The following is a 27,232-nucleotide window of genomic DNA, read 5'->3' on the forward strand; positions in this document are numbered from 1 at the left end:
TGGAAATTTCTGGGCATCCTGGAACCTGGTTTTGACAGACAAAGAGATCCTAACTGTCTGCTTGAGTAACACCATGTTGGCACCCAGATATGGAGAGCTTAGGCTGCATCAGCACTGTTAAACAGTGCTGGGAAATATTTCCAAGCACAGAACTGTAGCTGTCTGTATTATTAGGACGGTCCCGGGTACACTTAAGCCTGGGCTAACTAATGCTGTCTCACACAAGTCTCAAATGTAGTTTGTGAGCTAATGCAGTCTGTGTACTGCTCACAATAGGCAGTGTACATGGTGACCATGCTTTTCTGGAGGCCAGGCTGGTTAAACAGCACAATTGTCTACCCTTCTGTACAGGTTGTCATCAGTGCTAGAAAATGCCCATATGTTTAATTTGTGAGTTTTAATGACACTCAGGTTCAAAAACAGAACCAAAAAGCTGTACCCCTGTACCCTAGACCTTTCAGACCCAGATGTGAACAATGAGGAAGTGTAACCAGTTCCTGAGGCCCCTCCCTGCAGATGATGCCATTGGTAATGGGTGTTGCAGGGAGCTGGTGGAGACCTCTGTTGGCTAATATATATTTCCATTTTCCTTATTGTATACAGGGAAGGAAAAGGCAAACTCATTAGCTTATTAGTGGTTGCTGGCTGGTGGTAGTGTTGCTACAGTGTTTCCTTATGTACATGCAAGGATTTGCTCCCATTCTCAAGCCAAAGAGACTAAGGAGATCCACATCCCCATAGTCTGATCCAGATATACTGAGCCTCTGTCCTGAATGACAACAGTGCCTGCTGTGTGCTGGGGTAAACTCTTGCTGCTGGCTGCACAGCAGCAATCCATCTCCAGCTGAAACAAAGGGACACCAGTGACAAGTGATCAGGACCTGGCCTGGGTCACTGATCAGCAAAGTTCTTACTGTTTTTTTTTCTATGAGAAGTCCATTTGGTCAGATGTCTCCATGGCAGCCTTGCAGGAGGGGATATTCTGGACTGGTGGATGGCAGCCAAAGCAGCTGCTATTGGCTATAGGGCACTTGGCATAGGACACCCATCCCTACTGCTGCCTGTGTATAAGATCAGAAGAGAGGAAGAGGTGGGGAGAGACTGGCTCCTCCCTCCACCCCGCCTCTTCATTTAGGCTGTGCTAGAAAGAAATTGCACCCCTAAAAACAGCCTCAGTGATTTCAGAGGAAGAGGGCCATTGGAGATTGAGCAGCAAGAGCCCCCAAGATGAGGAGAGCCATCCTCCTGAGCCTTCTGTTCCACATGGCAGCTGCTTTTCACCAACTGTGAGTGATGCTGAACTTCTGGTTTGATCTCTTTCATGAAGGCATCAGTCTAGGTAGATGGCCCACATTCCATGCTGTCAGCTTTTGTGATTCCTGCTTTATCAGATCACCCAAAAGGGTAGCTGAGTCATTTACTTTGCCTCCCATGCATTAGATTGACTCGTTTTTGAGGGGCTTCCAAGTCAGACCTTAGGCCCAGGGGTGTTTGCTTCTCCAGTTGCCATGGCAGATCAAATCACTGGCATCTAGACTGTAAGATTGTAAGGCCACTTCTTCTGAAGACCGCAAGGGATGTTCTTGGGGAGTGCAAGAGATGACTGAAGTAAGGGCATTGAAAAAGATTATAGGGCTGTACTTCAGCTAACCAAGCGGAAACTATTTCTTAAATTATCAGTTGAGCAATCACTTTGCTGGGTTCACTGTTGCTTTTGAATATTGACTGCAGCCATGGCACATTGCTGAGGAATTCTGCAGTAGTGGGCCACTGCAAGGAAGCTCTTTTGCATCTCTGACCCTCAACCTGATGCCATCTCTGATGTCTTCTTTCCCCTGCCCCAGACATTACCTGGTGGTGATCCCTGCAGATCTCCGCTACCCATCCACCCAAGTTGCCTGCCTCCATATCACCTGTTATGAAGCAAAGCTCCAAGTGAATCTGGTCCTGGAGCGCTCTGTAGGACGTGAGCTTTTAGTGCAAGAAACCATCCAGAAGGAGAAGACTTTCATGTGCACTAAGTTCTTGGTGAGCCACCCTAGGCAAATGCATCACTGATTTTCCCTTCAGGAGCTGTAAATTCCTTGTGTTACTCCCTAACCAGGGATGATGTGGACAAGGTCTACTTTGCCTTGGAGTGAGCCTGCTAGGGAAGGAGTGGATAGTGCCTAGGGATGTGTAGCCCAGCACAGTGTATCTGTAGTCAACACCAAATTCCCCTTCTGAATCTAATTTTTTAATTGAATTCACATTTGTTAAAATCTACCACACTTCTGGATACATAAGAACAACACGCCTGTTTCCTTCTCTTCCAACCCAGATCAGATGAAGCAGATTTAGCTCTTCTCTGAAGAACTTGCACAGCTCCACAGCTAAAGCTTGGGTAAATGGTGGTTTGCATGACATACAGCAGTTCCTGTAGGACCTGAAGTCAGGCAGCAACTCAGCTCTTAGGAACTATTGAAGAGCAGTTGAATGGAAATGGATGTGCTTGTAATTTTTAAACAGCATCTTAGAGCTGATTCATTGTTGGTGAGAATTTAGCTAAGATCTAGAATAAGGCAGACATGCTTAAATGATATCCCTTCTATTATACAGTATATTCTCTGCTGAGGCTGCTGGGGTCTTTGGCTGCTGGAGGCAGGAAGACCCTCTGGTTGTCTTTTCTAATCTGGCTTTCTTACTTCTACATGCTATGTGGTTCTGAAGGCCTAGCATTTGAAGCTATGTTACAGCTCGATCTCTCTCCTTTGATTCTCTGCTATCACCTCCCACCTTTCTGGCATCTACCCATCTTCCTGACCAAATCTGAAGACTCAGAGGTGTCAGGCACCTGCTTGTCACCAGAGACAAAATTATTTAACCAGTGGGAAAAGGACAGGTTCCATGACATGCAGGGCCTCCTGCTGCCATGTAGGACTGAGTGAGATCTGGATGTGATTGGGATCCAGATATTGGAGGGGATGTCCTGGAACAGGTGGAGGGGAGCTGGTTAGTTCTTCCACTTCTCTCTCAATTCCTGCTCAAGGCCCCCAGAAGATGAACAGGAGGCTGTGTGCTCTCCTCTCTCTGTCTGTGTAGGTTGCACCCCCAGCTGATGGCACAGAGGAGATTGCCACTGTCAAACTGATCATCACAGGTGATGGGGTCAGTATTGAGGAGAAGAAAAAGGTCCTGATCCGCAAAGCCAGCAGTGGCACCTTCATCCAAACAGACAAGCCCATCTATCAACCAGGGCAGACAGGTGAGATCTGCAAATGGGAGCGACTGTGGGCCCTAGGGTTTCTGCTGGTAACACCATATGGAACGCCTGCGATTGCTTGAAATTCATGGACAGCCCTAGCAGAAGGTTTTGCGACAATGACTCTCGTTGATGTCATGTTTTCAGTGGCTGTAAAGTCCAACTTGTGGTGACTGTGAAGTTGCAGGAGGCAGTAGGTTGTTGTTGGTATCTTACATGCAGGAATGTCCGTGTCAGATGTCATAAATGCATATAGAATGAAGACAGGAGCTGGGGAAACAGAGCAGCGGTCTGTAGGGAAGAACTGAGATCTGATTAATATATTCCCTGATTTCCTTGCCTTCAGTGAAATTTCGCATCGTGACTCTGGATGAGGAATTTATTCCAGTCAACGATTCGGTAAGCCAGCCCTGGGGGGCTGTGGAAAAGGCTGCCTTGTTCCATGTGTGGATTCTACTTCCTTTCTACCCTGCTTATCTGCCAAAGCTCCAACTTCTCCACATTCATCCCTGGGCCAGGCTTGATGAGTGTCCGGTGAATAGTAATTCAAGTGAAAGCTGGTAACTCATGAAGATGGCAGAGGTGTACATGCCTCTTGCTCATCTTGGTGAAATGGTCATACACGTACAAGCATGGGACATACTGATGCTTGATATGATGGTATCATGTGGGAGTGAATAGTTTGCAAATCAGGTTTTCCTGGATGTGTGGTGGGGAGGGGTGCTCTTAACCTGGCTGCTACAAGTTTGAACATGGGAAACTCTGATTAGACCTTAGGACAAACTTTTTTATTGTGACCATGGCCAGATATTGAAACAGGTGCCCGGAGAAGGCATCTGTGGAGATGTTCAAAACTTGGCTGGAGAAGGCTACGAGCACTCTGGTCTAAGACACACTTCAGCAGGGTGTTGGACTAGATGAGCTCCAGAGGTTCCTTCCAAACTATGTTATCCTATACCTCCGTAACCCCCTTAAGACTGGTGAGTCAGAGCTAGGGATGTTTGGGTAGTGAGTTTTCCTCATGAAGGACTCTGCCAGGAAGTCATTAGCAGGTGGCTTTTCTTTTCCCTTTCTCCAGACCTTACTGTAATGGACCCACCCAGTATTTCTCCTTTTTGGTGACGTTTCTTTTACTTTATATTTTTGTCAGCACTCTAAATTTCCAGTTGCCGCCCCTCAAAGAGGGCTCTCCGCCTGAAGTATTTTGTGGGTGTTGCTGGCATGTGTTTCTGTCTTCTAATGTTTTTGCCTTTTTCTCCTCCCAGATTTCCCTGTTTCTTCAGGTGAGTGATTCTGAAATCTAGTGTTACAGTAATGTTGATGGCAGCTGCTTCACTGGGCTATTCATATTCAGTACCTGGTAGATTTTACAGACCTCTGAGTGGAATAGTAGAACTTCAAGATTTCTTAACCTAACATACGCCTTACAGCTTCTTTTTTAGGCAATTACTTGAGGTTATGCTCCCAGTTACTTCAGTAGAAATCTGAGTTGTTCTGGACTTGCAAGAGTATAGGCAGACCAGCTTAGACCTTTATGAAAAAAGTTAGAACTATGAAGGATCTTTTCTTGAGATCAGAATTTAGGTAGGTATAAAAGGAGACTCAGATGCTGGGAGCAGAATCTTAGCATTATAATGTCTTCAAAATTTCTTGACTAGTCTATGACCAAACATCATTCCTTAGCTATAGAATCCAGTAGTCTGCAGCAATGAAATCCTGAAGCTTGATTTCTATGGCGTGTGGATCAGTGAGATGCTGGAACAACTGTGTCTTCCTTTCTTGTGGGTGTAGGACCCTAAGAACAACCGGATAGAGCAGTGGCTGGATGTGGTCCCCCAAGACGGCATTGCAGATCTGACTTTCCAGCTAAGTGATGAGCCTCTTCTGGGGACATATGTCATCAATGTAACCAATGCGAAAGCGTATGGCAGCTTCTCCGTTGGGGAGTATGGTATGAGTATGTGCAGGATGTGTCTGAGCTGCAGAGAGGACCTTGCACTCTTGATCCAGGAAGCTGGATGTTTATTCCATGATAACCATGCTGGGATAAAGTAATAGCATCTGTCATGGAAAAGAGTCTGAGCTGAGGCTCGGGAGAGAGACCGCTATGGGACCTTGGGTCAGTGTGTGAGAGGAATGTTGTGCATGGCCCTAGACATTTAACATAGCTGATTCTTGCATCAGACAAAACAAGGTCATTTAGGATGGGCTTTTCCAGAGGGCATGAAGTCCAGTGACATCCCACCTCTCTTTCGTCCCCTAATTAACTGTGCTGGGAGGCTAATCTTCTCTCAGTGCAAATAGCTGTCAGAAGTGCAGGGACGTGGGCATGTTTGGGTTTTAATTTGGGAAGGAGCAATCAACCAAGGACTACACACAAATCTGTTAAAGAAACAATGGAAATCTTCCCTTTCAACTTTTCACCACCTTCCTTCTCCATTTCCTGGCTCTTGTTCCACCACAGTATATCTTCGTGTTGATTCTCTGGAGAGGCTGCCCCCAGCCAGTGTTTCCTACAGTTGTCTGTTTTTTCCTTCCAGTGCTGTCAAAATCTGAAGTGATCTTTGAGGTGCCAAATCAGATTTATGCACTAGATAAAACCTTCCCACTCCGGATATGTGGCAGGTGAGGATTCTGCTTGGAGGCATGACCCTGTGTTAATTTTTGGCCTGATGAGCACAAGATGGCTAGGTAAACATGAATATCTCAGGGGAAATTTACTACACTTCAGTTACTGGAGGCCAAAATCTTCCACTGCAGCTGTTTGCACTCTGATTCAACACGAAACATCCCTATAACTATCCTTCTGGTACTCTAATGCCCCTTTTCTAAAAACACTCCACAAGTCTCTACACACAAAACCTGGGGGAACAACCTACCCTTTGACAAGTAGCCATTTGTGAGGCAGAACATGGCAGATGTTTGGTGTTCAGAACAAATTCATGGGAGATGAAGGGAAGCTTTTCCAGATTATGCTCTAGTGGAAACTGGAGAGGCAAAAATGAATTGCCCCAGGTACAGTCCAAGAACAATGCTAGGGTAACAGCCTCACGTAAAGGTGCTTTCTTAATGAAGGGCACTTTCTTAATCACCTATGTTTCTGCTCATAAGATGATGTATGCCTTTAGCATATCCTGGGGTTATTGCAGGTGATGCTGATGTAAAGTGCAGAGCTCTGTGCTGAGTCAGTGCCTCCAACACTCTGGTTTCCCAGAATACATTAGTTTGGCACTAATTATATCACAGAGCCCTTGATCTCTCACCACTGCAGTGCACTAGCCTGACCCTGCTACTGGGACAGCGCTCCTGGGCCTGCTGAATGGCTGCCACTCTTGTGCTATATTGTGAATATCAATGAATAAGCGGTCTCTGGGGCTATGCAAAGCAAGCCCTGTGTTCTCTCACTGTATATGAATGTCTCTCTCTTTCCCTGCTTCCCCAGATACACCTATGGGAAAGGCATCCAGGGGATGGTTCATGTGAGCCTTTGTCAGATGATAGCCCCATTCCTGCCCAGTGCTTCGAAACCTGATCTCTGTCAGGAATTCAACAACCAGGTGAGATGCTTAGCAGGAGCAGAGCCATATTCAGAGAGTCAGTGCTCAGCCCCAGGGTAATGCAAGGCTGCTGGAGGCTTTAATTGAAATAATAGTGATGTTAACCCGTGGTTTTGGCTGCTTGGCCAGTGGTCTACCAGTGCTGCCTCTTAGTAACTGTGCCTGGTGTCTATGAGTGGGTGTGCATTGCGTGCCTGCTCCACATCCTGGACTGCTATGTCAAAAGGCAAGCTCCCTAAGAGCAGGGATTTTGCACTGCTGTTTCTGCACCATTTGGGTAACTTCTAACATAAGTGCCTTGCTCAGACCTTGTTTCCTGTCCCTGTACTTTCAGACAGACAAGACGGGTTGCTTCTTCACAAATGTGAGTCTGTCCTCATTCAGTCGAGACTTTCGGTACTATCAGGACAGCATAGTTGCAGAGGCCTCGCTGGTAGAGGATGGCACAGGTAACTCTGAAAACGTCCCTGGTAGCTGGGAAGAGGCACGTGAAGATGCGCTAATCTTACCCAGAGCACTGGAGACTTTCAGGCTAGCAAGGGCTCTGAGCTTTCTGAACCTGTTGGGGCCTGCCATGTAACCTCACAAATAGAGACAGAGCCACCAGTTCCTGACAGCATGACACACTCACTCTGAGTGACTGTGGTCTCAGGTGCTGAAACTTAGGGACCTCTCTAAGGGTTAGAAGTAAGTGGGAGGAAGACTAGATACCCAGAGTCCTGGGCAGATCATCTCCCTGGTATGAAATGTGTGTGCAGCTGAACATGTGCATCAGTATTACCAGCGGGTCACTCTGCAGAGAAATTTTTGAGGGGTGCTGGCTTCCTTGCTCCCTCCCTTATGTTTTTGTCTGCTGCTTTCATTCAGAGATACATGTCAATGCTTCCCACAAATTACTCATCTCCAAGATTGGCGGGATGGCCTTGTTTGATGATGTGAATTCTTACTACCATGCTGGAGAGATGTACAGGGGGAAGGTAATTCTCAGTTACAGTCCTATGGAGGGGAGAGCGTGCACAATGCCTTCACAACAACTGTTAGCCAGCATCTTGTCCAACCTCACCTCCAGCCAGGGGCTTGGGAGGTCATGAATGATGCCCAGAGACAAAACTCTTGAATTATCAAAAGTGAGAACACCACCCAAGACTGACATTTGCCAAATAAGCCTTGAGTATTAGCAGCTATGGGGATCCATATGTGGGGTGCAACCCAAACATTTGGAATTTCAGCAGCCAGGAGGCCTTCTGCTGTGAAGGTGTAGAGAGCATGTTGGGTGAATGAACATGGTTGTGCAAGTGATAATAGGAGGTCACCACTAACAGTGCTGATAATATTGTTAGTGACTGGAAGGTTGACCTTGCTGTCTTTGGAAATGCTGCTCCTGACTTGGAGAAGCAGAATCTTCTGTCCGCTGATTAGACTCTTCTGCACTTCTTTTGCTCACCACGTTCTCAGATTAAAGTCATCGACTACCAAGGCAAGGCACTGAAGCACAAAAAAGTCCTCCTTGTAGTAAGCTGTGGCGAGCAGCAATTTAAGCAGAAGTACATCACTGGGGACTCTGGGACAGCTTCATTTAGCCTGAACACAACTGCTTGGAACAGCACCTCAGCCTCCCTGGAGGTAAGTGAGGAAGGCTCTGTCTTTTTGGCAGGGGTACGCATGTATCTCAGAGCTATTTACTGCCCCACAGACGTCTCCCCAATTCCTTCCTGAAGGACAGTAATTAAAACCTGAAACACCTCAACATGTTGTAGATTTTGGCTCCCTCTGATAGCTTATTCTCCAGATCCCAGTTGCTTTCCTCATGAACTCTCCACACAGAGATCTGTGCTATAGCATTGCTCAGACCTGATCTGAGCTTCTTACCAAGCCACAGCTAGGGTGATTTGCAGCAGACTTGCTTAACTAGAGAAATTAACTGGTTGTTTGTTTGTTTGTTTGTTTCTTGGGGGGGTGTTTGTTTTCTTTTTTTCCTCACCAGGCAAGTGTCCTGCATCGAAATTTGGACAAAGAGCCTGGGTCAGTTGATTTGAGTTACCAGCGAGCCTCTCATTTCATACATCCATTCTACAGCACCAGCAGGAGTTTTCTCTCTATCGTCCGTGTGCCAGAAACGATGCCCTGTGGTAAAAAGCAGGCTGTCCAGGTGGACTTCAGAATTTATGAAGAGAATCTGGAACACGGGCCCAAGCGTGTCATTTTCTCCTACTTTGTGAGTTTCTAGGGAAGTGCTAGTGGGTGATGGCTCAAGACGCAAGATCAGCATCTCCTACAGATACAAGGCTGATGGTTGATAGGTTTGTCTCAGCTCAGGACAGGTAGCTCATCCAGCCATCATAGGGCTGGATCCTGGTTTTGATCCTGGGGCTGCAGTAATAGCAAGAAAGGCAGCAACTTTTGGGCTCTGCACAGGTGCAGGGCAGGTATTGGTTTTACCTGTCCTCCCCCAAGTCTCTTGGTCCTCTGAGCTCTCCTTGCTACCTGAGAGTGAGTAAAGCTCATATCCCTTCCCCTGCTCCCATTTAATCTCCAATTTCAGGGTACTTTGATCTGCACATTGGTCTCAAAGACTATGTAACTGGCATTCCCTTCCCTTTCTGTATTCTTCCATAGGTCACAGGGAAAAGAGGGATAGTCCATGCAGGTCAGAAGACTGTTTGGGTTGGGCTGCCAAGAAGTAAGTACACTCCCGTTTCATGTCTAGCAAGCACTCAGTGGTCTGTGGCATCTCATGTTATTTGGATATGTGGCACAAGCCTCTCTGCAATTTAGAGCTGGCTCACCACTTTTCTGTTGCATCAGAGCAGCGTGTCTTTCCAGATTTCATGTTTCCTTTACATGGTACCTGCTTGGTACCAAGAGAACAATAGTCAGCAATTCCTAACCCATAGGCTCATCCTGTTTTCTTCATTTTCAAATAAGTTTCCTTTTGTTGCCTCTGGAAGCAGCATGAAGCTTTGGCCTTACCCTCTGTCAAAACTCTCCCGCTCTAATTTGCAATTGCATCTAAAAATAATCTTTCAGTAGTTAGGGTACCACACCTTATCATTTTGATGGGTGTTGACTCACTGTTGTCTACTTCTCCAGCACTTTTTTTAAAAGTCTAAATTATAGGTGCTTTGGGACAAAGGTCATCTCTTTATTGGTGATGGGGTGGGAGACGTTTGGTGATGGGAGGCTTTGAGAGATATGAGACTTTTTGTGGAGCTAAGCTTGAACTCCAAAGAGCTGTTTCATCTCCTTGAGGCAATGACCATAACCAGGAAGAGTCTTTTGTTGGTCTTGAATACCAAATCCAGAGATGTGCTGATTGATTCAGTGGTCTCCAGAAATCTCCTTGGTCCTGAAAGACTTGAGGAAAGGAATTAAACAGGCACATGCAGAATGGCAAAAGCTGATCAGAGTCGATTTTCACCACCAAATCTGCTTTCTCTTCTTCTATCTCTCCTCCATCTAGTGCTGAAAGGCAGCTTCTCCATCCCGCTTACCTTCAGCTGGATCTATGCCCCTGCTCCAAGGCTTGTTGTTTATGTTATCTTCCCTAATGGAAAAATCATCGCTGATTCTGCTGTCTTCAGTGTCTCTATGTGTTTCAGAAATAAGGTAGGATTTGCGTCTGAGCCATGACTAAATGTGTGAGTGTATGTATCTGCTGCGATGAAAGAAGAGACTGAGGAATATATAATAGGTGTAGCTGTGTGTGGCTGATACTGTGTGGGATGCTGCCATGTGAACTGCAGTATGTGAATGGTGAAGTATGCTGTGATGTATGGAGCAAGTATGTGCTGAGCACTGTGGGGGCTGCTGCAATGTTTGGGAAAGGCAGAGAATTGCTGTGTCTATCTCCATAGGCTTGTACAGCAACTGCAACCCAGTAGGATCACAGCCCAGCACAGGTTATTAGTGTGATTCCCAGGAGAGCTCAAGGCTGCTCTGGTGCTGCAGCAGACACAGACTTGTCAGTACGTGGTGTTGGAATTACAGGTGAAAGTGGCTGATGGAAGAAGCGGATTTTACTTGCCATCTCTAGAAAGGGCTGAGTGCTTGTGGTCAGTTACATCCATGGGAGCCTGCTTTCTTGGCCACGTCTTGCACTCCAAAGATGAACTTCTGAGGACTGGCATTTCTGCCATAGACAGTCAGATTCAAGTAAGAACAGGAAGTGCTTCAGGAAACTGAGACCAACCCCACAAAAAGCCTGCAGTTAAGGACTAGGCTTATATTTGATCTGGGGCTCCAAAAGGAGCAGAAAGACAGCTGTGTGAGCTGTGTGATCCTGGCTGGCTGGTTTGCTGGGTAAAGAAAGCGCTTTATTTGGACATAGGAATGTCTCCAGTACTATGAGCTGTGCACGCTGATGGTTCCCACTCTGCCATTTTTCCTGGTAGAACCTCAATGTGGTGTTCTTTTAAATACCTTCTGGGGGTCCTTGGGAGATTTCTTGGGTTTCCATCCAAGGCAAGTCCTTGGAAATTCTTTGCATAGGTCCCTTCCGTGCTCAGGAAGTGGTAGGGAGGCCAGCAGCAGAAATATCACTCACCTATTGCCTGCATTCTTCCCATCCAGGTGGAGCTGGGCTTCCCAACGCCTGAGACCCTTCCTGATTCAGAGGTTGGTCTCCACCTGCTGGCAGCTCCTGGGTCCACATGTGCTGTATGGGCCGTGGATCAGAGAGTCCTTTTGCTGAAGCCAGGAAAAGAGCTCAGCAGCTCCTTGGTGAGTGAGCCTGCTCCAGCTTCTTCCCTTCCCTTGCGCTGACATGGAGAGGGAGGGAGACAGACAGGTTATTGCATCTGTGTTGACTCCGCCACATTGGATGCTTTTAAGATTCGGCTGGACAGGGTGCTGGGCCATTTGTCTAGACTGTGCTTTTCCTAGAAAGGTTGGACTAGATGATCCCTGAGGTCCCTTCCAACCTGTGATTCTGTAATTACCTCCCAAGGAACTCAAAGCACTGCCCAGGAGCATCAGCAGTGCTCTCTGTGGCGTGGGTAAGGACTGGGGCATGTGTTAAGAAAGATGTTGAACATCATTCAGTGCACTGGTGGTAGACGAGCTTCTGTTGTTCTGTCTCATGTTCAGTTCAACAGTTTGTGCTGGCTCTATCAGAGGACAGCCAGTGGAGACTGAGAGTGAGCCTGGGATTTCTGACATCCATTTATGCTCAGTAGCCAGGAGCAATTCAAACAGGCCTTGAATGTATGACAGGAAGGGAATGCCATGTTTTATTTGGGCTGATTTTTTTTAATTATTTTTCTTGCTTTACCAGATCTATGGGCTGTTCCCATCTATTTATAACTCCAGGTATCCTCACCAAGTGTCTGAAGATGATCATTCATGCGGGTTCACAAATTCTGATGAGCCTGATGTGTTTACAGCATTCAGGGTAAAAATGGTTGATTTGGTGGGTTGGGATAATTCATTAATTGAGGGAAGCTTGGCCCCCTAACATTACCAATATCCTAGGAATTACATTACAGACAGTACAGGGAACAGGTCCAGTTTAGGCCCTTTTAACTCACTTGTTATTTGAATAAGTAACTTGAAATTGTTCACCAAGGAGAAATTGTTGTGTTGTTACTGCACTTTGGTTGTGTGATCCAGGATGCCAAGGAGGATTGGTTACTGTAGTTGGATTTCACATAGTATGTTTAATCTCCATAGCATGAGCAATTGCACTCCGCAGGCTGAGAAGGCATAGTACCTAAATGACCAAGTGTTTGAAAAAGAATAAATTTGGCTGAGTCAGGCCAGATGAGTTAGCTAAGATGACTTTGATTGCCCATTGCTGAGGATCTGGATAATTCTTTCTTAAAATGAAGCAAGAGAATACTATGCTAAGCCATAGGACAGCCAAGCCCCACCGCAAGAGGGGACAAGAAGGCACAGGGTAGAGAGTAGAGAGGAGAGGACAGGCTTCTGGTGCATCAATTCCTTTTTTTTCCTACAGGAAATGGGCTTGAAAATTATGTCCAACACCAATATCAGGAAGCCCAGAGTGTGTCCAACCACTCCATCAACAACTATGCTGCAGAAAACAGCAATGTTTACCCCCAGCCCCATGTTGATGTTTGTCCAGCCCCATAAAGCGTATAACAGTAAGTGTTTCTTCTTACGTGGCATGCTCAGTGTTTCAGGTGAAAGCAATCCTGGGTTTGAGCTAATAGGCAGTACTTGCTGTAATTGCAAATGGAGGAGTAAGGGTGTTCCCTGGCTCTAAACCTGTTGTGCTAGTGTGCGGCTGCCTCGGGCTCACAACTTCTGGCTCTGAAATGTTAGCGAGCTGTCTGGATCCCAAGTCTTATCTCTGAGTGGAGGGAATGGTTGCCCTTCCCTTGGTGCCTACAGATGCAAGTAAGGCCCACAGCACTTTGTTGTTTGAAATGAGGCAAGAGATTTTAAAATTTGGGATATCACCTTCTGTTCTGGTGCCATGCTACCCAAGATCTGACTCAATGACCTGCAGCCTGAGCTGGGCTGGAGCCCCTCTGCTCTAAACCAGGACCTAAGGACCTTGTGCTGAGTGGGTCTTTGTTATTTCCAGCAGAGCATCTGACAATGTCTACCTATCAGCCCACTATGTTTTCACTTGTTTCTTCAGCCGAAGAGAAAGTACACAAGCATTTCCCCAAAACATGGATATGGAATTTGTATTCTGTGGGGTGAGTAAACTGAGGATTGGGGGTCTAGTCTGGGTAGCCTAGTGTGACCAGGAATGGCAGCAGATACAACTGGGTTTAGATCATAAGCTGCTGAGGAAGATGCCAAAGGACATATGTCATGAGGCTCATACCTGTCAGGCCATTTCTCATCGGAGCTGATGTCTGCATCGAATGCATCTTCTGATAGCAGATGATCATACAGAAGTATTGTCCATCCATGGGAGGAGGCTAGCATGGGAAGATAGGAAAGCAGGTGTTGTGCAGCAAAACAGCTTGGTTTACTGCCTGTACTCTGCTTGTTGTAGCCCTGTGAGCCAGCATTTCCCAAACTGTGCTCACAGGATATAGAGTGGGATGCAGGGGAAGCTGATCTCCACAGAAGTCCTTCACAGGACAAGGAGTTGTGCCCTGTGAGAAAGGCTTAGTGAGCACACAGGGTCTGCTGAGGGAGATTTTGGAGATTTTTCATCTCTGACTTCAAAAATTTCTTTTCTGGTGTTTGGAGACTGGAGTCTGCTCAGGCCAGATGCCCCCATATCTGCCCACTCCCACCTCCACTGTCCTTCCAGCTACATCCTTCTCTTCACTCCCTAGCAGCAGATATCTCATATGTGATTTATCCACCTGCCTGATCTGAGCAACCAAAGGTCTCATATGTTGTGTGTGTTGCCTACCTGTACATGCCTGGCAAAAGTGAATGTCTCTGGTTACTGGAGTCAAATAATATCATTAGCTTTAGCTAGGACTGTTTTTATGTCTGCTCTTGTAGCAGCCACAGAAGTGTGCTGCTCTCAGAAGCTGTGATGTGGGCACAAGCCAAGTCTCTGCCCTGTCTTCTTGTTGGACTTTAAGCTGTCGGTGTCTCACAGAAAGGTGAATGGCTGGATCTGTCTCTTCTGCTAAGTTCTACTGATGTTGAACAAGCCTGTTGCTTTTCTGGTGTCTGATTCTCCATCCCTAGGCCTAGAAGGATAAAACTGCTGACATCTGTAAAGCATTTTTAGATATGCAAAGGGCAAGCGCTCTCTGGGAAAAGCACTGAGTGTCATTGGCATCTTGCAGCCATATAACCTGTTGTCCATTTTTGACAATACATTTTTTTCTGTTGATAAAAGCATCTGAGGCAGGGGTCCCTACTTCTGCAAGGACCTACTTGTAACCCTACAACGGCTACAAGTTCAACCAGCGTTAGGGGTTAGACTGAGGTTAGGGGATGGGGTGCACTGGAGAGAATGGTGCAGACCAGGTCACCTGGTGCTGCGTACAGAAAAATTCAGTTAAATGCTTCTGTTGCTGTCTACTTCTCCTCAGTCCCAGTGGGAGCAAGAATGTCACTGTTACTGTGCCTAACACAATCACAGAATGGAAAGCAGGGATGTTCTGCACAGGACGTAATGGCTTTGGACTTGCTCCAATCTCCAGTCTGCTTGTTTTCAAGCCCTTTTTTGTGGAGCTGACACTGCCATCTTCTGTGATCCACGGTGAGACCTTCATCTTGAAGGCCACAGTCTTCAACTACCTGCAGCGATGCATGAAGGTAGGTAAGCCCTGTAAGAAAAGCAGGGTATGGGTGGGTAGGAGATGGCTGAAATCTATGGCCTGTGACGTTTATCTTGTTACCACTTGCCATCCCTTCTGCCCCTTCAGATCCAAGTGACCCTGGAGGAGTTCACACACCTCCAGCTGAAGCCATGCAAAGGCTGTGTCTACAGCAGCTGCTTATGTGCTGATGAGTCTAAGACCTTTCAGTGGAGTATCACAGCTGAGCAACTGGGTGAGAATAACAGGGAGGTGGGATGGTGGAACTGGGAAGGGATGGGACCAAGGTGGGGATGTTTTGTAAGAGCTGACATGGAGTGAGGGGTTGTTTGTCCTGTTAACCAGGGAGTACTTGTTTGCATTCATCCTAAGGTTATGATTACTTGCAAGTCTATGCTAGGAGGTACAGAATCATATAGGGCTCTGATCCGATTTTTTGTTGTCAGCAAGTGACTTCTATTGTATTAATGGGAAGTCCTTCATTAGAAGATGTCTTATGCACCTAAATGTGTGTTATTTTCAGGGCCTATGAACATCACCATCAGCACAGAGGCTGTGGTCACCGAAGAGCTCTGTGGCGAAGAGATACCATTTGTCCCAAACCAAGGGCAGAAAGACACGATCACCAAAATCCTTCTAGTCCGGGTCAGACAAGCTCTTCTGTTACCTAGACCTAAAAGTGGGCTTTGTGCAATTCTCAGATTTTGTGCAGGTTAATTTTGGGAGTTACCTCCTGCTATTAAAGGTGTGTAATTAGAATCTCAGGGCCTCAGCTGGGCCCAGCCGCAAGGACTGATGCATGTGGGAGGTAGCAGGGTACCCTTCACTTCATACCATGGAAAACTTTAAATATATACACTTTTTTATGTCCTCGCTCCTGAGCTCTCTGCTGAATCTTACAGCATTAATTTCACAGACATTCAGAAGTTATGATACTCTGAAAATGTGTGCTGTTTTCCTATCTGAAATGAAAATGATTGACAATAATTTACATTTTTATGTGATAATGATGTTACTCCAGCTGACTTTCCAGCCTGAACCAGGATTTTGTCCATATCTATTTCTAATTCACATGTAATCCTGTATCCTGTGCACTCATTATAATGCTACTTTTCTGTGCTCCAACAGCCAGAAGGAGTGTTAGTAGAAAAGGCTCACAGCTCCATCCTGTGTCCCAAAAAAGGTAGAGAGATTGTTTTCTTCTTTTACCCTGCTCATCCCCCTCTACCTGCCTGACCACCTTCTGGGTCTTTCCACTTGTTAAAATATTTTCTCTGTCAACGTTACCAAGCTACAGAAGCATACTCTAATTGTGGTGCCAGCTAGAACTTCCTCTGGGTAAGGATGTGGGGAGGTCCAATCTTTTAGCATCAACACCCCTGATACTAATGTGATAGCTTGAGGCCTTTTTCACCTCTGGTAATAAACCCAGACTACTGAGCATGGTGAGGCTGAAGGGCATGATTTAGGATTGCTGCTCCTGTCCTGAATTTTAAGGTGTATGACAGGGACATTAGCAGATATTGAGAGCATGAGGTGCATTGAGAAGACATACCTGCAACTGAAATCTGAAATGAGATGGAGCAATTTATGTAAAGAAGAGCAGGAAGGTGGCTTTGACCACAGAGACTTTCCAGGAGAAGGTCCTCTCAACCTCTCCGGAAGGAAGGCTGTTGGGATAGTGCAGTCACAATGAGGTCAATGGAGGGAGTTCAGAGTGGAACGGGACAGGGTTTTTGAGGTAATCTGCAACCTCTGTGACAGCAAAACGGGATGTTAGCACAGAACAGTCTTAAATAGTTTCTGGGGATTTTGAAGGCTGTTTTAATCAGAATCTGTTTTCTTTTTGTCCTCCTCACACACCTTACCCTGCTGGTGTCAGGGAATCCAGCACAGGAGTCTGTGTCCCTGATGTTGCCTCTAAATGTGGTTGAAGGTTCAGTCAGAGCCACCATCTCAGTTACTGGTAAGGAATTCAACTATGATAACAGCTTTACAAATCCCATGTCTCTGAGTTTAGCCCTAGGCAAGCCCAAACCCAGAATCCCCCACACCCTTTCTGAGGTTTCTGAGGGTCCACTACCTTGTTGCTCCCATGCATATGGCTGTGCTTCCTGGTTCCAGATAACCTAAAACACTCAGTAAAGGAGAAGGTGTTCTGTTTATGGGCTTCCTCTGCCAGGATGGGAATGTGTACAGCCCATATGGAGGGCACAGTGGAACTGATAATCTGGCTGGACAGAGGTGCCCCCACATAGCTGTGCTGTGGCTATCTTGCCTGGTGCACTGCTGGGAATGGGTCACAGGTAGGAGGAAGTGAATCCCCAAACCTCCTGCCCAGGAGGTGGTCAGGGTGCCTGTGCTGTGTTCCAGGTGACCTTATGGGGACAGCACTGCAGAACCTGGACCATCTGGTGCAGATGCCCCATGGCTGTGGGGAGCAGAACATGGTGCTGTTTGCCCCCATTGTCTATGTGCTGCAGTATCTGGAGAAGACAAGGCAGCTGACCCCTGAGATCAAGGAGAGGGCAACAGGAGTCCTGCGCAATGGCAAGTACAACAGATCCACCTTAATCTTCTGCCTTCCCCTGTGTCTAACCTACCAATGGTTCCCTACTCCCCTTCTCCCCAGAGCACTCAACCACTTCTAGTGTTAACACCACCCCATTCCCTGCCCAGTGATCTCAGTGCAAATACTGTTCTGAGCACTCGTGTCCTATCCTTCTTCCCAGGGTACCAGATACAGCTGCAGTATCAACACCCTGATGGTTCTTACAGTGAATTTGGTACCAAGGATGAGTATGGTAATACTTGGTAAGCCCTGGGCTCTCTCCCTGTTGCCTACCTGCCATTTGATAGCCTGGAGGTGGGAAGCTTTCTGCTTCCATCATTGAATTCTTTCTGTCCTATTGGACCCAAAGTGTTCCAAATGCTTTGTGGGCTAGGGCATCCCAAGGGTATGCAACTGTCCTTAGACCACCAAATAAGGAATAGCAGAACAATAGGTGAGGAGAGACCCACCATTTTCAAACTCCCACTTTTCTTTTTCCTCAGCTTCTGCTCAGGTTCTTTTCTTCCACCCATTCTTCCCTCTCTCATTCACTCCATCTCTTTCAGCTTTTCTCTTCCCCCTCTCATGCCTTTTTTCTGTTTCTCCCCAACAAGGCTGACTGCATTTGTGGTTAAATGCTTTGTCCAAGCCAAGCCATACATTTTCCTGGACAACAGCACCATCCAAGCTGCTCTCGCCTGGCTGGAGTTCCGCCAGCTTCCCAATGGTTGCTTCAGAAATGTGGGCCAACTTTTCCACACAGCCATGAAGGTAGGAGCCAGAGCACCTTGAAGGACAACTCAAAGCAGTTCTTGCCAAGTGTACTGGTAATTGATTAGTTCACTTTCCTGTATTGTTCTGCTTTCTGTGTGGGAGCAAGCCAGTGATAGGTGGGACCTCTACTGAAAAGCTTCAGGTCTTTGTGTATTAACTTCTCCCGCTTTTTGGTATTTATGCTTTTTGTAGGGAGGTGTGGATGGGGAAGTACCCTTGGCTGCCTACATCACTGCTGCATACTTGGAGGCAGGAGAGACACCAGAGGTAAATATTGGGATTCTTTGCCATGCCCATTTCCCAGGCTTTGGCTACTCATTCCTGCTCCCCCTACCCCCATCCTCCCACCCCTTTGCTACCCTTTGTACTACACACAGCTGCAAGCTAGTGGTGAGTTGTTAGGGAGGAGAGGTTGGTGTAGCTGCTCCCACCGCCAAGTAAATAGCCATAATGACATTTTTAATGTGTTCTAGCTTCCCAGAAAGTGGAAGTCTGGGAAGGGAGTGCTGGAGGGCCATATATGTTGTGAAGTAGGGCAGTTGGAATTGCACACCTAAGAATTCCCTCGTTAGTACTTACAAGTGGTAAAGATCATAACTAGTTAGCCTGTGGTACTGGCAGTTAAAAAAAAAAAGTCAACTTCATGGAGAAATGCTACTGCTATAGACTTTGAGAAGCAAAATTCTGTGGAAATAAGGAAAGTAAGTGAAAAAGCAGTGGTTTTTTTATTGCAACTGAAAGCTATGGGCTTAGGGAAAAAAGTAAGACAGATGGGAATTAACCTTTCTGGTGACTGATGTCCTTCAGGACACCTTTTCACCATAAGGACAATTAAGTGTTGAAACATGTTGCTTGGAGATTTGGTTGTCTCCATCATTAGAGGTTTTCAAGACCTGACTGGATAAACCCCTGAGCAATCTGGTCTGATCTCATAGCTAACCCTGCTTTGAACAGGAGGTTGGATTAGAGATGTTCTGATGTCCCTCCCAATCTGAATTATTCTATCATTTGGTAATTCTATGAACTGTCGGAGTTTTGGCTGACTTTTGTGGAGGAGGCTTTTCATGAAACCGGATGACAAATATTTGACATGTACTGTGTTCTGCAGCAAAATGAAACAAAAAGACAAGGACCTTCATCTGGTAGAAAATTAATAAAAAGTTTGTTGTAGTTCTTAAGAACCAGTTTTGTCATTTGGGAAGGAAAGCAAAGAGTTACTGGGAAGAGACCAGACTGCTCCAAATCAATGAGTAAAATCTTGAAAGGGAGACAAACAGGACCTCAAAGCAATTTGCATGATGAGCTGGTGGAAGCCACTCCATCCTGAATGAATCCACAGAGGGTGACATAGTGCTCTGATAGTGGTGATAGAAAATCTAGGCTACCACAAGGTAGGAGACCTCATGGAATTCCTCATACTCCAGAGAAGACAACAGCAGCATTACTAGCTCAGAAAGGATTGTGCATGGAATGACGAGTGCTTTGTTGCAGAAGCAGATTTGTTGATGTGAAAGTGACCAGACAGTTATTCAATTGGACATACATTCACAAACCATTGTTTTTTAAAAAAGTGGTCTTGACCATGAAAGACACTCAACAAATAAGTAAAAATACAAGTCTCACTAGTTTCCCTAGCCCCAGTGAAGGAATTTGCTGAGTAGGTCTGTGGGTAGATGAAGTGGGAAACACAAAGCTTACTGTAGCATCCAGGAAAAGTGTCCTTGAGTGGGTTATAAATGCTTTTACAAAGAATGCACAATCTCTGGAGGTCAAAATTCTGAGAAAGAGTTTGAGACTTTCTGCAAGGGCTAACACACTCAAGATGTTCAGAACAGATCCTACTTTCCCTTACAAGCATACCTAAAAGGCTTATGGAAGATGTTGGGGGTTAAAATGCAGGGAAAGAGTTGGAGATATTTTACCTTGTCCTGAATGAACTTATATTAAAGCATGGTTTGTATGACAAAAAATCTAGGCAGATACAGACAGCCCTCTACCCCCACTCTGTGTTGGAAAGTCATCTCTTGGAACAAAACAGATTATTTATGCTGACTGCAGAAACAAATGACATGTTGTAGAGGAGCAGTTTCTTAGCTGGTATGTGACTGCTCCTGGGGAAGTTAAATGCATCTGTAAAGTATGCACGTAGGACTGCTATTGTCAACACAAGGATGAGCACAGTAATTGTGAAAACACTTCCAGGAGAGTGGCACTCTCGGTTCTTTTGTTAGTTTCACCAGAAGACACCAGAACCAGATGGGTTGTAATACACGTCAGCCTGTTCCTAGACAAGGTATTAAGATATATAATAACAGCCAAGCACTTCACAGGTGGTATGTCAAGTGTTTTCACTTGAAGTTTGGTAGCTGAACAAACACTAGTGCTGTTACCTCCATTTTAACTGACTGGGAAAACGAGAGATTTAAGAAGGAAAAGGAATAATAAAGGACCCTCTGAACAAATTCATGAATGTGATGTGTCATGGTTTTAGCTGGGATAGAGTTAATTTTTCTTCACTGCAGCTGGCATAGTGCTGTGCTTTGGACTTAGCATGAAAACAATGTTGATAACACACCCATGTTTTGGTTGTTGCTGGGTAGTGCTTGTACTGGTCAAGGACGTTTCTAGCTTACCATGCTTTGCCAGGTGCACAAGAAGCCGGGAGGGGACAGGGCACAGCTAAGAGAGCGGATTCAAACTGACCAAAGGGATATTCCATATCATGTAGCGCCATGCCCAATATGTGATCTGGGAGGGGCTGGCTGGGGGAGGGAGGCAGCAATCGCGGCAGGGACGGGCAGCGTCGGTCGGTGGGTGGTAAGCAGCTGTATCGTTTGTGTTTCTGTGTTGTTGGTTTTTTTTTTTCCTTTTCCATTTCATTATATTATCATTATTGTCATTATTATTATAATAATTATTATAATTATTATTTTATTGTAATTATTAAACTGTGCTTATCTCAACCCACAAGTTTTTTTGCTCTTCCGATTCTCTTCCCCATCCCACAGCGAGCAGCTGCATGGTGTTTAGTTGCCAACTGAGGCTGAACCACGAAAGATTTAATTCCTACTTAGGTCTATTTAGTTAGAGAATACAAAGGTTTCTGTGCTGCTTGCAGTGATATTTAAGGGCAAATAGAAAAGTAGGACTTTTGAAATGATGGGAGCTTAGCTTACCTCTTCTGCTGGGCTTCAACAAGAGAAAGCAACCAAAAAAGCATCAGTTGGATCCTGGGAACTTCTGGTACTCTGTGAGTAGATACTGTGAGCATTTCTGAGAATTGGTGGGTGCATCCAGCAATACTACACCACCATCTAGAGGGCACAAAGATGACACAGACACTACCTTTTCTCTTTCCTAGAAGGGAAAGAGGTGAGGAACATGTCACACGTCAGAATAAATCTTAAATGTAGCCCTTGTGTGATCCTTACTGTACTTAACCAAGAGGCCACTGGAAGAGGGGAAACACAAAGTGCTTCCCCTCTTCCAGTGCACACATATGCGACAGGCAACCACTACGAGCCTTTGGCTCATGTTTGAAGTAGCATAGCTGAATGCTGGAATACAATGCTGATGAGTCCAGTGGGATTGCTGCCTCCTGCCAACAGCAATACTGGCATTCCAGGAGAAACTGGAAATCCCAGCGACCTTGTAAGGCATTGCAGAGGTGAACTGAACAGTGATCTTGGTCAGCAGGCTGGGTGTAAGCCTTTGCAATTGTGCATTGTTGCTCTTGTTGTGTTTGTACTTGGAAAATAAGATGTGGTGGTGTTATTCCAGCAGTAAGGCACTCATGTCACTGAAAGAGCACTGCTGAAACCCACGACCAGCTTGAGGGAGGGTCTGTCAAGCACCTTGCACCAAGGGCTGGAGAAACTGCTTACCAGTACTGCAGTGATACAAAAAGAAGAGCACAGGCTCGAGCCCAGAGACATCTGGGGGAATGTATGGGGGGCTTACTCTGCTGACATATGCTAAAACATCCTTCTGCATGTGTACCTCAGTGTTTGCCTGCCTCATGTGTTTGTGTGTGACCAACACCTATGTAACTCTTTCCTGTAGAGTACAGTGGTGCACAAGGCTCTGGGCTGCATCGTTCCTTCTCTTCCCAAAGCGGCCAGCACTTACACCCATGCCCTGCTGGCCTATACCTTTGCCCTGGCTAAGGATTCTCAACGCACACAAGAGCTACTTGATATGCTTGATCGAAAGGCAATCAGAGCAGGTATGGGAACCTCAATGTCAGGTGAACACTGGAGAAGGGACAAGTGGTCAGGGGACTGGAGCATCTCTCTTATGAGGAAAGGCTGAGACACCTGGGTTTGTTCAGCCTGGAAAAGAGAAGGCTGAGGGGGGATCTTATCAATGCTTATAAATATCTGAAGAGTGGGTGTCAAGAGGATGGGACCAGACTCTTTTCAGTGGTGCCCAACAACAGGACAAGGAGCAATGGGAACAAGTTGGAACACAGGAAGTTCTACCTGAATATGAGGAAAAACGTCTTTACTGTGAGGGTGACAGAGCAGTGGAACAGGCTGCCCAGAGATGTTGTGGAGTCTCCTTCCCTGGAGACATTAAAAGCACGCCTGGACATGATCCTGTGCACCCTGCTCTCAGTGTACTGGTTCATTCAGGGGGTTGGACGAGATGATCTCCAGGGGTCCCTTCCAACCCCTACCATTCTGTGATTCTGTAACCTTTCTGAGCCCTTGGTTACATGCAACCTGGAAGGACCATAGCCTTAACTTTTAGGTCCTTCACCAAAGAAAGTTTTTAGACAGCCAGTCTATAAACTCAAGGTGTGTGCTGGCAATCCTGTGGTGTAGATCCTGATCTTCTTCAAACCTCTCACCCTTTTCTGGTACCCAAAGTGGAGACTGGGCTCTGAGAGAAGTAGGCTTTCTTATGCAGGGCTGCAAAGCATCAGAGAAAGAAGCAAAGCTGGCAAGCTGCCCCATTTCTTGTTAGTCCCTGACACCCAGGACTGGCTAGTGGATAGCTAGCTAGTATCAGGTAGTTAGTGGACCTGGCAAACAGGACAATGAAGAAGTTGGACATCTGGGAGGTAGTGTGTATGCAGATTACTGTCATATTAGTTTTTGTATATCACCTTGGTGTGTAATATGGAGTGTTGGGTATTGCAAAATACATGGGATTGCCATTCACCCAGTGACGTGATGACCCAGCCAAGAGGTATTTACTTGATGGCCTTTGCAGGCACAAGCCACTGTGCCTCCTAGGCCTCAGGATTTTTTTCCTGACATCCCTCAATGTCATCTACTTCCTTCCTTTCCCAGGTGGGCAGATCCACTGGAGTCAGACCTCATCCAAGCCCAGACCCAGCACAAGCCCTTGGTCACAGCCACTGTCAGTGGATGTAGAGTTGACAGCCTATGTCCTCCTGGCCCTGCTCTCCAAGCCAAATGTCACAGGGTCTGATCTCACCACAGCCTCTGGCATCGTGGCCTGGCTCACCAGGCAGCAGAATGCCTATGGAGGGTTTGCCTCAACACAGGTAACTTGTGGCTGGGGAAGGGGATGTTGCTTGAGAAAGAACCTCTGCACAAACTGTGCACAATTTATGCAGGTCTGAATACTTTGAGGAGGGGAGCCCTTGTATTTGGAGGTCCCCAGGACAATGAGTTCAAGAGTATTTGGGTCTCAGAGCTGCAAATGTAATTGTTTCTTTCTTTTCAGGACACAGTAGTCGCCTTGCAGGCCTTGGCTAAGTATGCAGCACTGACGTACAGCACAAAAGGAGTTGCAGAAGTGAGAGTGAGGACCCGGACAGGCTTTGGGAGGAAGTTCCAAGTCTCCTACCAGAACCGGCTATTGGTGCAGGAGGCAGCACTGACGGAAGTCCCAGGAAAGTTCTCGGTGCAGGCCCATGGCAGCTGTTGTGTCTTCACTCAGGTAGGTTCCCACAAACTCTGCTGTGACAACCCTCTGCTCATCATCTTATCAAAACCAAAAGTGTCTGTTGCAGCTCTGTGCAAGGAAACGTGCATTAACTGGGCTTAAATCACAGCCTGTTGCTAATGCAATAAACTTGCGTGCTCTAGGAGACTCAGAGACAGAACATGTCCAAATGTGAGGACAGCGATGCTTCCATGGCTCTAAGGGTATTGGATGATGGAAATGTTGTATAGTGGTCCCACTGCTGTGTGCCTGTCTTGCACAGTCTCAAGGGGAAGGTGAGGAGGAGGAGCCTCAGCTGGAAGGGTCATGGAAGGTTTCCAGTGTGAGTGACCTTATTTTGGGTACTGGGATGAGTGTAGTCACTGTGTATGGTTTACCCAGTCAGTATCTGGGGTCCATATTTTGAGTAGTAGAGTAGACAGTGAAAAAAGGTATGATAGATGATACTGAACTAATTAGCCATGTCTTTTTCTGTCTTTGTGTCTCTCCCTGCAGATGGTGCTGAGGTACAACATGCCCTCCCCTCAGGTCTCCACATCCTTTGCCTTGCGAGTGAAAACTGAGCCAGTCAATTGCACCGAGGATGATACGCTATCTGTTACTGTCTATGTTAATGTCAGGTGACTCTAAAAAGACAGCTCTACTTGGGAAAGAAAGCCAGGCATGACTGGAGAGCTGAGGGGTGCTTCTTGGCTGCAGTGGAGGAATGAGGCAGTTTCAGCAGAAGGTCCAGATGGAATATGGAGAAGGGGAAATCTTTCTGGGGGCTTTGATTCTTGCTAGAGAGAGGAGTGCAAGTAGTCACCTCAGACTGGGGATGCTCAGAGCAGTGCAGTCATCATCTGCCCCTTATGAGAGGGAGCAGTGATTGTCTTGGCCCTAGTGCCTGACTGGGGTTCCTGGCTTAAGGTCCTGCACACAGGGTATGGTGGTGGAGAGAAGGGGCATATGGGAGAGACTGTCTTTTTGATCTTCTACCCCAGGTACACTGGGAAGAGATCCACTTCCAACATGGTGATCGTGGAGGTGTCCCTACTGTCTGGATTCGTCCTGGCTCCAGGATCTGGGATGTCTGTAAGAAGCCTGGAATCAGGATGGTGATGTGGTGTCAGTAGAACCATCCATGGCCAAGGAGAGGGGGAGGTTGCATAGAAAGGTGTTGCCTGCCTCTCTCTTGAGCAATCTCATTATCCCTTCCTCTCTGCCACATAAGAAACATGAAACACATACTGGCTCTCCGTGCCTTGAGGATTGTGATCCTTCTGGCCCAATTTGCTCAGCATATTCTTGACAGCTAAGTAGCCTAGGTTCCTGTCCTTTGGTTTTGCAGGAGCCGAGTAGCCCTGCAGGGAGATCAGCCTGAAGGGCTAAGAGCCCAAAATAAGTTTGGAAGTGATGGAGTGAGAACTTGCCCACTCAAGCTTAGATAAACCTTGTTGGGATACCTTACACTTGCTTTTCAAAAGACCCAACTAATCTGCTTTATCTGCTCTCCTGTCCTAGCTACAGCACTGGCACCCTGTGAGAAGAACTGAGAAAACACGAAGAGGTGTTGCCATCTACTTGGACAAGGTATGTGTGTGCTGCTAGAGAAGCTGCAGGAATGGATGACAGTGGCAGAGTTGTGTGGGGAATTCAGGGCTGGGCTAGCAGAGCAGGATATTCAAGAAACATCTTGAATTCCTGCCTTTGACTCCAAAGAGTTGTTATTGCTTGTCAGTAGTATCAAGTTCAGATGAGGAGTAAAAAGAACAACTCATAAGTGAACTGTCATTTGTTCTTCTTCCTCAGCTGAGCCATAAGTCTGAAACATATGTCCTGCATCTGGAGCGGGAAGTTGGTGTGGCCAATCTGAAGCCAGGCCATGTCAGGGTCTATGATTACTACCATCCAGGTGAGTATGGAACCATGGGGTGCCAGGGCTGTCTGGGTGTTTGTGTTTGGCTTTGTGCAAGGATAACTTAGGTCTCTCCTGTCTCGTTGCAGAGGAGCAGGCCCTGGCTGATTATAATATCTTCTGTATCTGAGGTATGTGTGAGTCCCTTCCTCAGTCCCTGTACAGACCTAGCAGCCTTGTGATGTTTCCTCTGTAACCCAGCCACCTCTCTCTGTCCCAGAGGAACACTCTATATCTCTGATTCAGCATGTTCCCTTCATCTAGGACTATATCTGAAATTCCCTAGGCCTCCAGGGACTTTAGTCTCTGCCCTCTGTTTTCTGAACTTTGTAATGTAGTCTTTGCTGGATTGCCCTCTAGGCAGGACATGAAGTGTTTAACATATGGCCATGCTGTGAAGGACTAGTCATGTGATTTTCTGGGACGCTCTGCAGGGGTTTCTGGGCTGGTATAGTGCATGGGCCTGCCTGCCAGCTGAGTGACAGTGCTCATAGACGGTTTGCACTGTTCCTGAAGAAATTCCAAGCAGAATTCATGGTACTAGTTTCAGCTTACACTGTTTGGGTATGGAGAGTCCCACCTCTTCCTGGGGAGGGGCTGAAATAAAACAAGAGCACTAGATCAAATCAGAGGAACACTTCCCTTTAGACTCCCTAGTGAGAGCCTGGGCTCCCTAGCTGTTAGCATCCTAGAGTTAATGATTTGGGTCATGTTATTTGCTCTCTGGGTTACTCACTCTTCCTGCTTTTATTTCTCCAAGGACTTGATCTGCTCCCTTACTGTCCACTGTTTCAGCCCACAGGGATCCCATTAGTGCAAGATGCCCTACGACGGCAGCTGCATTATTGCTTCTGGTATGATGGGGCATGTACCACCTGGAAAGTCACATCTCAGTGGGCTGGGCCAAATCTCAAGTTGGATTTCAGGACTAAACCCAGCCCAAGCTGTCCTGCTCATCCTGACATCCATTTCCTAGTGAATTCTTTGGGGTGTCTGATTAATTCTGATTTTTTTTATTCCAGGGATTTTCTTTCTTGTGAAAAGAATGAAAATAAAATATGAATCACAAATCTGGGTAGGGTGGTGTGT

The 27,232-nt window shown here is 46.5% G+C and overlaps 1 protein-coding gene across 1 annotated transcript; it reads left to right on the forward strand.

Moving 5' to 3' along the window:
• The first annotated feature begins 1,227 nt into the window (after positions 1 to 1,227).
• Positions 1,228 to 27,160, forward strand: LOC142064945 (alpha-2-macroglobulin-like protein 1). Its single transcript, XM_075110558.1, has 36 exons — positions 1,228 to 1,286; positions 1,845 to 2,028; positions 3,082 to 3,244; positions 3,588 to 3,640; positions 4,507 to 4,524; positions 5,033 to 5,192; positions 5,782 to 5,866; positions 6,684 to 6,798; positions 7,133 to 7,247; positions 7,666 to 7,775; positions 8,254 to 8,421; positions 8,783 to 9,013; positions 9,415 to 9,478; positions 10,259 to 10,404; positions 11,368 to 11,517; positions 12,071 to 12,187; positions 12,752 to 12,899; positions 13,346 to 13,463; positions 14,775 to 15,000; positions 15,111 to 15,237; positions 15,526 to 15,647; positions 16,131 to 16,185; positions 16,885 to 16,968; positions 17,376 to 17,552; positions 17,735 to 17,816; positions 18,168 to 18,324; positions 18,520 to 18,594; positions 22,390 to 22,552; positions 23,625 to 23,842; positions 24,025 to 24,240; positions 24,742 to 24,866; positions 25,230 to 25,320; positions 25,750 to 25,818; positions 26,038 to 26,140; positions 26,212 to 26,274; positions 26,939 to 27,160. Exons 1-35 carry the CDS (start codon positions 1,228 to 1,230, stop codon positions 26,271 to 26,273), a joined length of 4,356 nt encoding a protein of 1,451 aa, XP_074966659.1. The 3' UTR covers position 26,274; positions 26,939 to 27,160.
• Positions 27,161 to 27,232: the final 72 nt, after the last annotated feature.

This window comes from Phalacrocorax aristotelis, chromosome 1 (assembly GCF_949628215.1).
Source record: "Phalacrocorax aristotelis chromosome 1, bGulAri2.1, whole genome shotgun sequence".
Classification (NCBI taxonomy): Eukaryota; Metazoa; Chordata; class Aves; order Suliformes; family Phalacrocoracidae; genus Phalacrocorax; species Phalacrocorax aristotelis.

What these genes read in the sequence shown, in the direction of transcription:
- LOC142064945 (XM_075110558.1), top strand. Translation starts at nt 1,228, where the DNA reads ATGAGGAGAGCCATCCTCCTGAGCCTTCTGTTCCACATGGCAGCTGCT. An exon ending in CCACTCCGGATATGTGGCAG is followed by an intron (nt 5,867 to 6,683) that starts GTGAGGATTCTG and finishes CTGCTTCCCCAG; the next exon opens with ATACACCTATGGGAAAGGCA. An exon ending in CTATGATTACTACCATCCAG is followed by an intron (nt 26,141 to 26,211) that starts GTGAGTATGGAA and finishes AGGATAACTTAG; the next exon opens with GTCTCTCCTGTCTCGTTGCA.